Source organism: Calliphora vicina, chromosome 2, assembly GCF_958450345.1.
Source record: "Calliphora vicina chromosome 2, idCalVici1.1, whole genome shotgun sequence".
In the NCBI taxonomy this organism is placed as follows: domain Eukaryota; kingdom Metazoa; phylum Arthropoda; class Insecta; order Diptera; family Calliphoridae; genus Calliphora; species Calliphora vicina.
Window position 1 is genome coordinate 2,495,260 of NC_088781.1, and position 15,862 is coordinate 2,511,121.

The 15,862-nt window shown below is 28.3% G+C and overlaps 2 protein-coding genes across 5 annotated transcripts in view; both read left to right on the top strand.

Annotated features, from left to right (window-relative positions):
• The window catches only part of Plc21C (Phospholipase C at 21C), a 108,470-nt gene that overhangs the window by 74,287 nt on the left and 18,321 nt on the right, over positions 1-15,862 (top strand). For all 4 annotated transcript variants that reach the window (XM_065499334.1, XM_065499336.1, XM_065499335.1 and 1 more), the window contains exons 4-5: positions 7,363-7,509; positions 13,790-13,927. In XM_065499334.1, coding sequence (XP_065355406.1) covers positions 7,363-7,509; positions 13,790-13,927 — 285 coding nt within the window. The remainder of the gene's footprint in view (positions 1-7,362; positions 7,510-13,789; positions 13,928-15,862) is intronic.
• On the top strand, positions 1,684-2,634 carry LOC135951675 (lectizyme). Its single transcript, XM_065501359.1, has one exon. The coding sequence runs from the start codon at positions 1,728-1,730 to the stop codon at positions 2,577-2,579; it is 852 nt and encodes a 283-aa protein (XP_065357431.1). The 5' UTR covers positions 1,684-1,727; the 3' UTR covers positions 2,580-2,634.

Here is a 15,862-nt window from a genome sequence, read left to right on the forward strand (position 1 = left end):
CTCTTCACCATGGTAAGACTATATAAGTCTGCTATTAAGTTTCTAAGTTCAATGTCTATTTTGGATTGTTACAGATAGCTGAGGTTATGTTGCCATGTCCGTATGACTGTCGAAATCAACAATATATAAATTTATTGAATAAAAAGTCGAGTTTTCGAAAGGTTGTCTATTCAAAAATTTAAAAAAATTAAATAGTCAACTTCTAAAAAATTGGAAAAATTTCAAAGTTCGAAAAGTCGTCCTTTTGTTTCAACTATAGAACCCTATTACTAATTAAATTGTCTTCAAGGTCTCTGCGATATTAAAAAAAAAATTTATTACACACATGCGGTCGGGTAGCTAGAATTTACTGCATCCGAATTTATGTGGAATCCAAATTATATAAATAAATGACTTGTATAATTCGATCCAAGAAAAGTTCCATTATAAAATACATAATTTGTTATATGAAATATATGTATATTAATGGTATTTTTTCCTGATTAGAGTTAAAAACATATATGTATTATATCTTTGCTTTTGATATCAACTTGAAACTAATTGAAAAATGTCTTAAAATTTTTAATTTAATTAAATCATTCAAGCACTTTGCGATAATCTACAAAAGTAAAGTAAAAGTACAAAAAATAAACTCTGATTGGAAAATATGAAGAGATACAGGTTTAGACCACAATTTTAATTTAATGCCAATATTTTAAAATATTTTTATGCTTTAAAGATTTTCAATCATTTTAGTTACACACATAAAAAAGGTTTCATTCCAAAAAAAAAGAAATGTTCTTTTAATGTTAGTAATGTTGGGTTGAAAAACCTATAATGGGTTAATTTTAATGAACTTTTAGCAAAAATATGTATATGAGGTCATTATGGAAAAAAAGGCTCGCCAGACAAAGGACTATTCAAATAACAATAGCACCTACATTAGTTGAAGAAGACTAAATAAAATCTATTTTAGTTCGACATGCAAAAACGTAATCAAATACTTTTCATTACGTTTTTTTGTGTGTGATGACTGGCCATCGTTCACGCTAACCGTGTATACATCGAAAGTGATAAGAAACCCTTAGTTTGATGGTTGGTGTATGGACACAAGTCGTAAATTTTCTTTATTTTTTTAATTTTCAACATGCGATAATTTTTCATAAGTAAATCTAATCAATTTGTAAAAAATGTACTAGCGAAATTGTTTTAACTAACAAGAGAACATTTGCTTGAAATTTAAAGGAATTAAAAGTTTAGAAACTATAATGTAAAAATATTTAATTTTAAAAGTATAAATATGTATCTAAGAAAAAAATAATAATAAGTTCGAATGGTCTAGCAACATCGGAAGTACACAATGCAATGGGCATCATCTGACAGCTTTATATATTATAATGTTTTTATATTTTGCAGTTGCAAAGATTTTATGCATCCTAATGGGGTAAAAAATGGCTTCTCTATTCAGACTTTAATTAATTTTTTAAATAAGTTTCTTCTCAGAAGTTTATTTCAATATTTAAATAAAAAATAAATTCTTTAAATTCTCTGGCTACAACTCATGCCACTCCTCTCTTGGATTTAAGCATTCAAAAGTAATATATTATACTCTTCTTTTTAACTCTTTTTTGCCGACCATGTGTTTGCGTATTTGTGTGAGGGTATGTAGAGACGAAACTATAAAACACCAAACAATAATAGTAACGAGCTCATAGTATCGATATTGATTGCTGACAATTGGAGCGAAAATGAAAGTTGCGTGTTTGGTTGTACTCTTGGCTGCTGTCGCCTGTGCCAGCCCTTCCGGTTTAGCTGAAACTCTAAAAAATAGAATTATCGCCAGACCACCTGTAGAAGTAAGTCCTTTCATTATTGGCGGAGAAAATGCCACTGAAAAATCTGCTCCCTACTTGGTATCGTTGAGCGTTTCATCCATTGCTTATGCTCACAGTTGCGCCGGTGCTATCATTGGCAAGGAATGGGTTTTGACTGCTGCCCATTGCGTCCAAGAATTGAAGGAATTGGCTGGTGATATTGTTGGTTTGCCCGTTTATGCCGGTTTAACCAATCGCAACAATCTAACCGAAGCTCAAATCCGCACTGTCGATTTTGCTTTCAATCACAAACAATTCACTGGCTTGGAAGGTTCTGAAGACATTGCCTTGTTACATATCACTCCCAGTTTTGAATTCAGTGCCCAGGTCAAACAAATCTCTTTGCCCTACAAAAATGAAGCCTACGATGGTGAAACATCTGCCAACTACGGTTGGGGTTTAGATGATCCCGAGGGTCTTTTATATGTCAATGACTTGCAAGTGGCCAAATCTGATATCTTAACCCAAGAAGAATGCAAAGAATCATTGCCCACCGATGCTCCCGTTACCAGCAAACACATTTGCGTTAAAGTAGCTGCCTGCTATGGTGATGGTGGTTCTCCTTTGGTTGTCGAACGTCCCGGTAATATTGCTGAATTAGCTGGCATCACCTCCTGGGGTTATTTGCCATGTGGTTACAACAATCGTCCTACAATTTACACTGCTGTTGCCCAGTATGTTGATTGGATCGCTGAAGTTCAATGGGCTTATTATGTTTTGCATTAAAATCAAAGCCGTAAATTTTGTTTCATATTTAAACAAATAAACATTTAAAAGAGAAGAAAAAACTCAACAAAAAAAAATAAATAAGAAAATCTTATCTTGTTTTATTTTTATTATTATTCCCCCATAATTTATTAGGCGTCACTAATTAATTTACCACCAACCAGATTACTAACTCAGCGATGAGTTTCAGTAGCAACTATCTTAATATTTATTGCATTGCGATAACAGAGGCGGATTATTTTTGAGGAATATAATTGGAAAAAAGTCGTAAATACGAAGTAGGCAAAATAGATTTAGTTATACTCTACAGACAGGAATTCGTACGTATGTAAATCTGTATGTACAAGTAGTACGGATGTAGAATTGTTCAATATTTAATATGTAGTATATAATACTTTTTATTTATGAGTATAAATTGATTGAGTTACGATTACTTCACACACCAAAGAATTAGATAGGTAATTTGTTTATCCAGAATTTAAATATATATCAGTATAGTATATTAAATTGTTTTTATGCCAATGAATAGCTTATATGGACAGATATCAGTCGAAGTAATTTCTCATCGATTATTTGATTCAATCTAAAATGTCATGAAAGTATTGAATATTTAGAAGCAAAATCTCAAACTATCGAATCAAAGATCAGATATAAAAGCCTAATATGTAATAATTTCGTATATAATAGTAATGAACGAAGAATGAAATCGTCTTTTACTAACTTTCATCCTAGAATTTCTGTTTATTTTTATGACGGATGCACGGAGTAAATTTAAAATGCGAAGAATACACTTTCCTTGTTTCTCGCAGAAAATCACCACTTTCATACTTTTTCATTAAGGAAGGATTTTCTACTCTATGGTATATCGAACACCGGCTTCGCTTATTAATGATGTCTTGTATAAAACGCATTAGATTAACAATGTTTTATACAGATAATATCAATCTGTCTCTAATATCTTGGGTCCCGGAATTGGGCAATATTAATAGGTCATGTAATATATCGTTTTAAAGGCCTTTAAAACACCTTTCATTTTAAGTTTTCAAGATATATCCCAAAAATAATGTCACTTTTGGAGTTCCACCCACTCGAAAATATATGTGACTCATAAATTGTGAGTCACAATGCAAAACTCCGCTAATGATAAAATTTTGGAAATGATTTCAAATATTTCCTTTAACTTAACTTAAGCCAATTGTTGCTGTAGGTGTTGGGGTTGTTATTGTCACCTTAATAGCAAACGTTCTGTAGGGTGTATAGCAGAAAAATTCCTTTTACTTCTAAATCTTTTTAGTCAAGTTGAAAATGGGCTACTAAATCATTATTATATTTGTTTTCTGTTTTTAGTTTTATTACTTTTATGGGAATTATAAATTCCCCGAAATGTTGCTGCTTTGTTGTTAAATATTGCTAAAATTAGAAAAAGTGTGTTTTTCTTCTTCTTTTATTTTTATTTGTGCGGAAGCAAAAAACTCAAGTGTCAACATGTTGTTTGTTGTAAAAAGTTCTGAATGGGATTAATAAATTTTTGTTTTTTACCAAACAGATTGTTATTACAAAAATGTTGTTGAAGTGTGCAGGCAAACAAAGATAAATATATTCTTAGGAATTTTCCTTTTTTCATATAAAATCATCATTATTTTCACGTACTTTTCAACAACATCATCTTCAACAGCCAATAAACCAACTGGAGAATATAATAAACACAATATGTGCAAAAATTTATACTCACACATAAAAAAAGTCTATAGCATAATGACCTTAAATGAAAAATAATTTCAAAATTAACAGAAAATAAAATAGTGAGCATGTGAAACCAAAAAAAAAATAATAATAATATCCTTGTAGCTTGTGTATTTGTATTTCTTTGGTATTTCATATCCGTTTCCATTTCATAGCACAGCTCCCTGGAGCAAATTAATAAAGCAAGAGCAAACAAACACCTTGTTGGAGATAAAATTCGAACAAAACAGAACTTTATGAGACACTTTAATTTTTCATCAAAAGGAAAAAAAATCGATATTATTTAACAGTATTTCGTTTTAAATTTTGTGTTAAAAATATGTCATTGATTTTTTTTATTATCTATACATAAGCACAAATAATTTTGTAATAAATTAAGAATTGTTAAACTCTGTTGTTTGTGTGCGATTTTGACCATTCTGCAAAATTAAACATTTTAACTTAAATAAATAAATATTATTTAAAATTTCATTTTTTGTTTACCGTTTGTGATCAAAATCGGAATACCCAAGATAAATTTGTTGGTGTTGTCTTATAGAATTCATAATATATAGACTAAGATAACCCGAGCATACATTTTGACTTGTAAAATGAATGAAAAATTTAATATTTTTTTAATTTCCAATTCAAGCTACATATATTTCTGATAACCGTAGTTTTAAAACAAGACAAATAAATAGTTTATCAAAAAACAAATTTATAAAAGATAAGAAGACTAGGTCACACAAAATTTTCAAACAAAAAAAATTAAATCAATGTATGTTTTTACTTGATTAAATAACTATTTAATCAAGTGCTAGTAAAAATGTTTATCCCAAAATTTTGCATGTATAATGATATAATTTGCATATTTACCAGTGAATGTTTCATCATATACATACGTTTAAAGTTCTATTGACACATCGTACACAGGTACATACATATATATGTACATATGAATACCAAACATACGTAGTTGGTATTGTTTTGTTACGCTATGAGTATCTATGTTTGTATATTATTACACATTAGTGTGGTCTATTTTTTACACTTTTTGGATTTTTGATGCACAAAGGAAACAATCTGCATTTAAATATTAAAAAATAGGCTGCGAAATGCATTTTTAAGAAATTTTTTAACAAATTTCAAATCAAAAATTAATTTTCCTCGAAATCTGCCAATTTCAAATCGGTCACCATTTTTGAGTTTTTAATCCTCATTCAGTGCAAGCAAAATAAAATTTTATGCCCAGTTTTTGACTTCGTATTTAAATACGTATTTAGTTAATTTTTACTTAAATTTAAGTTTCCCAGTGCTATATAATTTTTCTTATTTAAATAAGATAAAAGTATGGTAGCACTACTAAATATCAAAAATGTATCGATAGTTTTGCTTAAAACAGCTGTTCAACCAAAACAAAAATTGATACATTTTGGCCAATAAGAAATAAAGTTTATTAAACAATAAAATTATTGGTAGGAAAATGCACAAAAGAAGCTCCAATTGCCCCGCATCGGAATTGTAGTTTTAGCAAGACGCTGATTTTAGCAAGACGCTGTTGTTTGGTTATTTTTTTCACTACAATAGAGTGAAAAAAACCAAACAACAAAAGACAGCTGTCAAAAACAAATGATAGTTTATGAAATTTAAAAAAGCACTGAGAAATTCATTTTCGTATTTAAATAGAACTTAAAAATAATTCGTATTTAAATACGATCTCTAAAAATGGCCCTTAGAGTTGTTTTTTTTTTTTTGATGCATCACTCTAAAGTTTATTTGATCTGCTGAACATCCAATAATATGTCCACATTTTTCAAAAGAACATTTACAAACACTAATTTTCATAATTCAGGACAACATCGATTTTTTACCTATTTTTGATCTACATATATCTGGATTACTAGTGATTAATATAGACAAGACCTTTGAATGGGTCAAAATCGGGGAAAATATTTTTTATCCAGAATTTTTTTTTTAATTTTGTTTAGGTAGAAATTTTTTAAATTTCTATTTTAAAGTATAATTTCGTGAAGGTACAGATTCGGTCAAGCTCTCTTACTTGTTATAATTAAATTTGAATATAAAAAATATAAAAAAATTATAATTGAGAACATACTTTCTAATAGTTATTTCTGGTTGATTGTGTCATGGTTATTATTGGTATGTAAATTGAAAATTTGGGATTTGAAATTTGCATGAAATTTTAATTTTCAAATCAAATTATCGATGTCATAAAATATTTATGTTTATTATATTTTTAACAATATATGGCTAAATAAAATACAAAAAAAAATTTTCATTGCATTTTTTCGACTTTACATTTTTCAGAAAATATTGCTACTTTGCAACTACTTTTGAAAATGAGCAAACTCTAAATGTTATCAAAGTTGTTTTTAGCTAACGGTAAACAATTTAACATTTCGAAAAGTACAAAATAAGAGCCACCCTAATACACACGTTTGAAAATTAGAAAGCAAAGTATTGTTAACCGAATGAATACATTGAAAACTCAAATACATAAGAACCCACATCTCCCCCCACACACATGCATACATATGTATATTCGAACATACTCGTATTTGCAAGTATGTATTTATGTCACGATATTGTACATACGATAGATACACATGAGTATCTTATGATGTTATGGGTTACAGATATTTACAATTTAAGCACTCGTTCATATCACAAGTAATGTCAATGAAAACAATTTCAAAATTGAAGGATTGGTTGATTTAATTTGGGGAAATGCTTTTATCAGCAATAAAATATATTGTATAGTGATCGATTTGAATTTTGTATTTTATACAAAAACTAGCAAGTCTTTTGAATATGTGATGTAGAAGATGATGATGATGATTTTTATATAAAAAAACGTTTTAAAATAATCTGTTTTAAATATTTTTGAAATTTTTCTCGAAATTTAAAGTTATTTTTAGAAATATGCATTCAATGTTTATCCAATATTAATACATAATTTTAATCGCAAAATTTTCTAGTTTCTGCAATAATTATATATGTACATTTTATGTTATTTAAAAACTTTTATTATTTATTTCAGGACTCTGGTATCGGTGTCCCGGTAACTATGCGTGTGGATCCTAGTGGTTTCTTTTTACATTATGTCGATCAAAATAATGAAATGGATCTGTTGGACATTTCCACAATAAGAGATGTACGAACTGGACCATATGCCAAAAAACCTAAAGTAAGTAAACTAAGACATTCATTCAACAACTAAGTAGGATACATTTCAAAATCATCTTCAAAAATTGTTAATGCAAACAATTAATAAACAATACTATTATTTTGCATAATCTATATAAACAAATTCTAAAATATTTCTGGTAGTCAAGTATTCTAATTTTGAAATACGAGAAAAACTGTTGGAATCTATATTGAAAGTGAAATTTAAACGTGAATTGTAGATACATTCTTAATCTATCTCTTTGATGTTAAATAAATTTATATATAAAAACTCCAATTTAATTTTAAAACAAGTAAGATAGCTATATTCGGCACTGCCGAATCTTATATACCAAATTATATTTCAAAATAAAAATTTTAAATATTTTTAGGTAAACAAAATTTATTTTTTTTTCCAAAGTTGTTTTTTTCAAAAAATTTTTCGTATTGTTTTTTTAATAATTTTTTTTAAATATTAAAATTTTTTTTTTAATATTTAGCGAAAAATTTTTTTTTTTCAAAAATCGAGGTAGTCCTGGTTTTTTCCTTATATCTCAGCCATTTGTGGACCGATTTTCTCGATTTTAAATAGAAACCGAGCCGGAAGAATTCCGTGTATGTAAGTTATTTGGGGGCTTCGGAAAGTTGATTTCAAAAGACAGACGGACAAACGGACATGGTTATATCGACTCCGCTATTTATAAGGATCCAGAATATATACACTTTATAGAGTCGGAAAATTATATTGTGGAAATTACAAATGGAATGACAAACTTATATATGTAAAGGAATAGTCCAATCTACTATGACAAGTGAAATTTTCACAACTTTCTTGTAAATGTACGACGAAATTAAATTTTCTAAAAACTAGTGTACAAAATTCATCAAAATACAGAATGGCGCACGAATAGACAGCAAACAAATCTTAACTACATAAATAAATAAAAGTAATTGTAGTCATACAGAGAACAACGCGATATTTAGATATTCAACAAATTAATCATCTTAAGCCAAGCAACAGCTTTCGTGATGTATCTGCTGCTTGTAGTCGTACAACTACAACGTTGTCTACATTAGAAATATATATTAAAGCTAAATTACTATTTTATGAATGCAGAAGACAAACTTCCCTGGGGATAATAAAATGATAATGCGCAACAAAAATAAAAACTGTATTTCACTCTTACAACTCAATCTAAAAAGGAAAACTCTGCGAAAGAATTCACATGAACATAGGAAATAAAACACGTAAATACAAACAAAATACATGAAAAAAAAATGAAAAAAATACGAAAAACACAGATGTACAAAATCTGTTGTTTGTACCATTTAATGTAGGAAAATAAAAACATTAAACAAACTAGAAAAGTAAAAGAAAATAATTATAACATTAATATCATTCTCCTCTTCATAATCATCAACAGCTAAAATAAAATAAAAAAACAACAACATCAACTAGGTATCAACAGCATCATCATTATTTTATCATTGAAATAATGTTGCGACCATTAAAAGTAGAAAATTAAACTTTTTCCTCCCACTTCCGCCGTCCCTCCTCATTCATCTATGTATTTGTCTGTTTTTAAATTATATAAATGAGTCTGCAGAAAAAAGGATTAGAAGGATTATTTTCCAACATACAATGAGACCATGAATTTTGAGACCGTTTAACTCTTTCATTAAATGCGAAATTGAATACATTCAACTTAATCGCAATCACTCCTTGGCAAGGTCCTTAAAGGGAAAGAAATGTTGAAAATTTTATTACTCAAATTGTTTAAATTGTCTTGAGTGACTGAATGACAGACAGACTGACTGTGAGAAACAAAGGCCAAACTACCATCCAACCATCCGACCAACAATTGTTTTAGCTACAAACTTTTCCTAATTGATTTTTAGCGAATTTGAAGAGATGTTCTATCTAGCTAGGCAAATTAAACAAATTACACTGTGCTAGTTGAAAAAACTGTCAAGCGGGGCCCCCGGTGGGTTAAGCTAATTCGGGTACGCTGAATTCAGTGGTGCTAACCGTTTTTCTAGGTTAGCTCGTATTTACGAGATATACCGTTATTTCGAAAATGGAAGAAACATATATTCGCGTAAATCAAAAACGGTTTAGTTTACGTAAATTATTTAAACAATACACGTGCTTTATATTTTCTATTAATAGAATGTCAACATGTTTCTTAAGTACTTTTTAACGAGTTTTCTTTCTGTTTTAAGAACAGCAGTTTTAATTATACATTTTATTAATAAGAAGATGAACTAGAAATTCATTCAAATCAAACTTCAACAATGTCACATTTTTGAATAATATGTATTCCAAATACCGATCATTCCGTTGAGCAATATACACTATATTTGTTTAGTTGAATGGTTTACTTCATATACATATGTATGTTCAAACTAAAAATACTTTGAAAACAAAAAAATGTTTTTCTTTCAAATCTATGATATCTACTTTAATTGTTCATAATTTCTAAATTGAAAATAGTTTTGTGTCAATGACGCTGCTAGCAACAAAATATTATTAATAATTTAATAAAGTTGAAAAATAAAAAAAAGTGATTGAAAGTGATGAATATTTGGTTTTAGAGTTATATGAATGAATTGATCACGGTATATAGAGGAGCAATATTTATATAGGCGTTATCGATTTATCGTTAACCGGTAAAAAGTAAAAAGTTGATAAATTTTGAAGCCAATTAATGTTGATTTAATTCTTTTTTTGTTTTTTTTTTATCAGAAGCCCACATACGCTTCTTTAAAAAATTAAGACAAAAAATTCATGGTTAAAAACTTATATACAGTGACGGACAATACAATAGAATCACTACATATGAATTCGATTAAAGCGGTAAAACTACAAAATTTGATTTCAAAATTTAAAATTTTTTCATTATATATTAATGCTCATAACGTAAACAATAAATAGAAAAAAATAAAATAAAAAATAACATTCTTATGTTAAAAACGATGTCAAATCTAAAAGACTAAATAACATATGCGACATTCAAATAGAATCAATCAGTCTTAAAATGATTAAAAATAAAAAATCATCATAAGAATTCGTTGTTTTCTTAATATTTTGTTGCATATCAATTATTTCTAATAACAGCAATAAATCTTTTGGGGATTGAATTTAACAAACTTTCGCATGTAGATCGGGAAATTGCATACCATATTTCCTGCCAAAGTTCTTCCTTGTTTTTAAATTTTTCAGGTCCGAGTTTGTCTTTTACTATTTTCCATAGGATTTAAGTCTGGTTATTGAGACAGCCATTCCATAACATGAATTTTGTTATATAAAAACCATTTTTTGGCAAGACCTGGTGTGTGCTTTGGGTCATTATCTTGCTGGAAGAGCCATTTTAAGGGCATATTCCATTCTGCATGTGGCTTTATAACATTCTCCAAAATATTTACATACAAGTGCTTATCCATATTTTCTTTAATCCAATAAATTGGACCAACGCAATACCAAGAAAAGCATCCCCATATAATAATATTTTTGCCATTTTTTGGACGTCTAACCCATGTCTTATCATCACTACCAATTAAATTAATGGTCGTTTCGTCCGTCCAGAACACATTTTGCCACTTCTTTATATTTTCTGGCCCACACCAATCCTTATGATTGCTCCTAGTTTTAAATGAAATATTGTTAGTGATTCTATTGTAATGTCCGTCACTGTAATTCTGATTTTTTGAAGACATATGCTACTGATGTGCCTTTATTAACTACAGAGTTTGATCGCTTTAAAAACTGAAAGAATTAACGAGAATTTTTTTTAAAGAAAATGCAGTTTTTCTTAAGGCAAATCTTGTCCTATTTGATGGACAAAATAACTCAATAGTACTGTGAAAATGATGAAATGCAAACATTTTAAGGACCTCTTAAAAATTTCACAAAATGTTCATATTTTGTTTCAATGTTCATAATTTGTATTAGTTAAAACACTAAATTTTGCCCATAAGCCTTGTACTCTGTTCATATTTGCGAAAAATTATGGTTTTTTCATGCGAAAAATGTTATATGCAGCAAATGATCAGCTGTTGGTTTTAATTTCGTGCGAAAGAAGCGCTGCTTATGTTATTTCGTGTGGAAAAATAAGGTTTCCAGATGTATTTCACATGTTTTCTACAGAGTACTGCTTTTGCGAAATTATTTCGCAAATATTTCATTCCAAATATTTTTATATGTAGTTTGACAGCATTTCGCAAGAAATTTTGAACAGAGTACTAAGCTATATAGTATGTATGTGAAATTGATGGTCTGTTTCAATTGCTGTTTTTTTTATATCGTCGTATTTACAAGATGGCTGTCGAAACATAGTGAAAAATATGCGCCTTCTGTACTAATTAAAATGATACTAATTTTAACTATTATTTTATTTTTATTATTAATTTTTTTTATGTAAATTAGTGTCTTTGTTCTATGTAGCCAACATTAATTGAATATATTATAATTCGTAACATAACAATTATAATGTCAGTGCTTAATACTTCATTTAATATTCAATTAATATTTTATAAATAATTGTTACTTTTATTTTTATTATATTATTATGTTGTGTGTATAATAATAAAAAAATATTTGTAATAAACATATGCATATGTAAACAAAAAAACTCAATCGATCGATTTCGTCGTTTTTAATGTTTGTCATGCATGTTGTTCATGACATCCTCATTAATGTTGACGTTCGATATTTTAATGTTGTCCCAAACTAACTGGAACTACGTTGAATGTATATGAAAAATAGATGCACTAAAATGAAGAATCTATACATAAATTGTGTAGTAAATTGTAAAATGTAGTATGTAGTCGCATTAAATATGTAATGTCCATTTTTCTACACAATATGAAAAATATTTTAGTATGCATTAAAGATTCAATATTTGATTTGAAAAATATTTACACAAATCAAGCAACAACAATAAAATATAATAAAAAAAAAAATAATAGAAATGTTTATTTAAAAGTCCATGAACTTTTCTGTTTTTCTCATATTTAAATTCTAGTGAACATAGAGAAGGATGTATACTTAGTACTGTATAAAAATGCATATATCTACACGCACAGAAAAAATATAGTTGGGCATGGTTACTGTAACCATTTCAATATTGTTACAAGTTTTTTAACTATATTATAGTCACAGTAACCATTTACATGATTGTGGTAACCATAATATGGTTAATTTACGATTGTATCAACCATATATATGGTTACAGTAAACAAATATATGTTTGTGACAACCTCTCGGTGCTCTCGGCTTAAGGCTTATCATAATCTGAGAACAACATATTATGATAAAATTATTCATCATAAATATGGTTGCCACAAACATATACTTGTTTACTGTAACCATATATATGGTTGATACAATCATGTGAATCGTAAATTAACCATATTATGGTTACCACAATCATGTAAATGGTTACTGTGACTATAATATTGTTAAAAATCTTGTAACACTATTTAAATGGTTACAGTAACCATGCCCAATTATATTTTTTCTCTGCGTGTATTATGTATTTGTTTAGAAAAATAGTAAAATTGATTCTTATTGAATTCGCAGTAAATAAGTACATACATACATAGTACGATTCAGTAACTAAAATAACAAATATTCATGTTTAATACATTTTCTTTACATTCCTCAGAAATATAAAATTTGATAAGTGATAAGTTGAAATTGAAAAGTGTAATTTGCAAAGTCTTTGTAATTTTTGTTCAAAGTGTAAAGTTAATATTGAAAAGTGTAATTTGCAAAGACTTTGAAAATAATTAAGCTGTTTCGTTCCACAAAAACTGTAAATTCTATTTTCGCAAACCAAATTTTGATAAGTTTGTCAAAAATTAGCAAGGTAAACAAACGATCGCTTTACAAATTCATATTTAAAAAAATTAAGACGTGAATTTTTGTTCGACGATAGTGAAGACGCGTTTATAACAAGAAATTAGACCGAATTAATTTTTCATGACTACAAAACTTTAATTAAAAAAAAAAATAGGAGGATAATTATGGTCCTTCGAATAATTTTATCGAAGATATTCAACAGCAGTATAAATCAAAATGCAAACAACTTTAAAAAATATTTTAAAAATTTCCTAAATATGTAACAAAAAAAAACGAAAAATTGTTGATGTAGATACACACTTTGTTAACACCATATAATATATGTACTTAATCCACGTCATCTGAGAATCATGTAATAAAAATTACTTTTACTTTTTTTTCTTCTTCATCTTGCTTTTTTCACATATTTAATGTTTTATTCTTCTTTTTTGTTTTACAGGATCCCAAACTAAGTCAGATTGTAACATTGGGTTCACAGGATACACTAGAGGAGAAAACTGTAACCATTTGTCATGGTGCAGATTTCGTTAACTTGACATTTGTAAATTTTTGCTGTACGAAAAAAGAAATTGCACAGGTGAGTAATCAATCAAAAGGGAAAGAAAACTTAACCTTAACTAAAACTAAACCAAACTCAATTCAACTAAATGTACAAAACAACGTATGTAAGGTAGCATGAATTAATGAACGAAAGACCATATGCTCAGATGTTGAAATATGTACTGTAATACAAATAAATCCATATATCGTATGGATATGTAAAAATGTGTTTGAGTGAATGTTGATCCAGCCACCTTCTAGTTTTCATATTTAAATTTATGAACGTTTTCCTATGGATGTACGTACATATGTATGTTAGCCATGTGTACCTGTGCGTGTGATTGTTTGCATAAGTGTATTTTGAAAATAAATTATTTGAAAAACTTTTCTTTTTTACGAGTAATAGTGACCCAGTTTTTATTTTTGTAACATTTAAATGAAATTGAGCAAACAGCATTTATTTTTATTATTTCTGGTTTTATGAAAATACAACAATAACGACATACATACATATGTATATGAACAACGTAAATGAACAATTTTCACCTAAAATACAGTGGAGGAAAAAAACATAACTTAAGTAAATATATCATTTAATTTCAAATAAAAATTCTAGTACTCTGTCTCAGAGTTGTGAAAGAATTAGTTGAGTATATCGTAATCTTTTTATACTCGGCTCTAATTTCCAAACGGAATATTAAAGCATGAATAATTTCGGAAATGTTAAAAATGTTTCGGTATCTGCGGTGTAATATACCTAGAAGATAACTTTACCTAACAGTTAACTTGACTTTAATACCAAATCAATATGTATGGCTAAAAATTGCCAAATATTTTTACTCCATAGGCAACTAAGCATGGTAGATATATATTTGTTGAAATTACGGACATTAGCCTTAAACATTGATTTCGGTTAGACTCTACACAGAGAAAACAGATTCGTAGTAGTAATTTGTCGCCAATCGAATGATTCTGCCTTGGTGACCGAATTTTATAGTTGTGGCTACAAAATTGTATAAGGGATAACCAAAGTTTGGTTGCTTCAACAGCAATTCTTCCCTAGTAACTGATTTTCTGTTGCTAGAACCGAAAAATTCTATGTGAGCAACCGAATCATTCGATTGGCTACAAATTCGGTTGCCACTACGAATCTGTTTTCTCTGTGTATAAATAGTAATCGATCATATTCATGTAATCAAATTCCTAATGCCTAACAGTTATTCCAATTATTTATAAATCACTGGCCATTTGTGATACACATCCATAACTTTGAGAAATTCCAAGAAATGTAAAATAATAAATATGTATTATGCTTTTTTTAAAGGAAATTATTTTGGACACAATTTTTAAATTCAAAGAAATAACGAGTATTCTTAATACATATCATAAATTTCAAAGTACTAAATGTATAATTCCAATTCTAAATCATGCAGTTTAACAAAACATGGCACATTTTCATGGTAAAATTATTTCTTCGAAATAACAATAACATAAATTATTTTTAAATGAAATGAAATCAATCGTTCATTACTCTGTCTACAGAAGTCTGTACTACAAAATAATGTGCAGTAGTAGCAAAAAAAAAAAAAAAAAGCAAACATTTATGTATGTCTAGGAAACTGACTAAATGGCTGGTTGGCTGACTGACTGACTGGCTGCTGCCGCTGGTTGATGGCTGCTGCTTAAACATGAATGAAATACAAAAGACGAAAAAACAAAAAAAAAATAGGAAAGAAAATGGGCATTTTGGTTGAATTGTTTGGAATGTAATTGTAGTATGAATGAGTATGGTGAGCACATATTGATTTGGCTGGGTTTTCTAACGTTGTTGCAGTTTTTTTTTGATATTGGCGTTTGGCCAACAAAATTCAGTATTTATGATGCTGTACTACATTCTACATTCCAATAATGCCAACAACAATATGACTTAACAATAATAATTTTGGTATATTTTACTCTCATTTTCATCTTT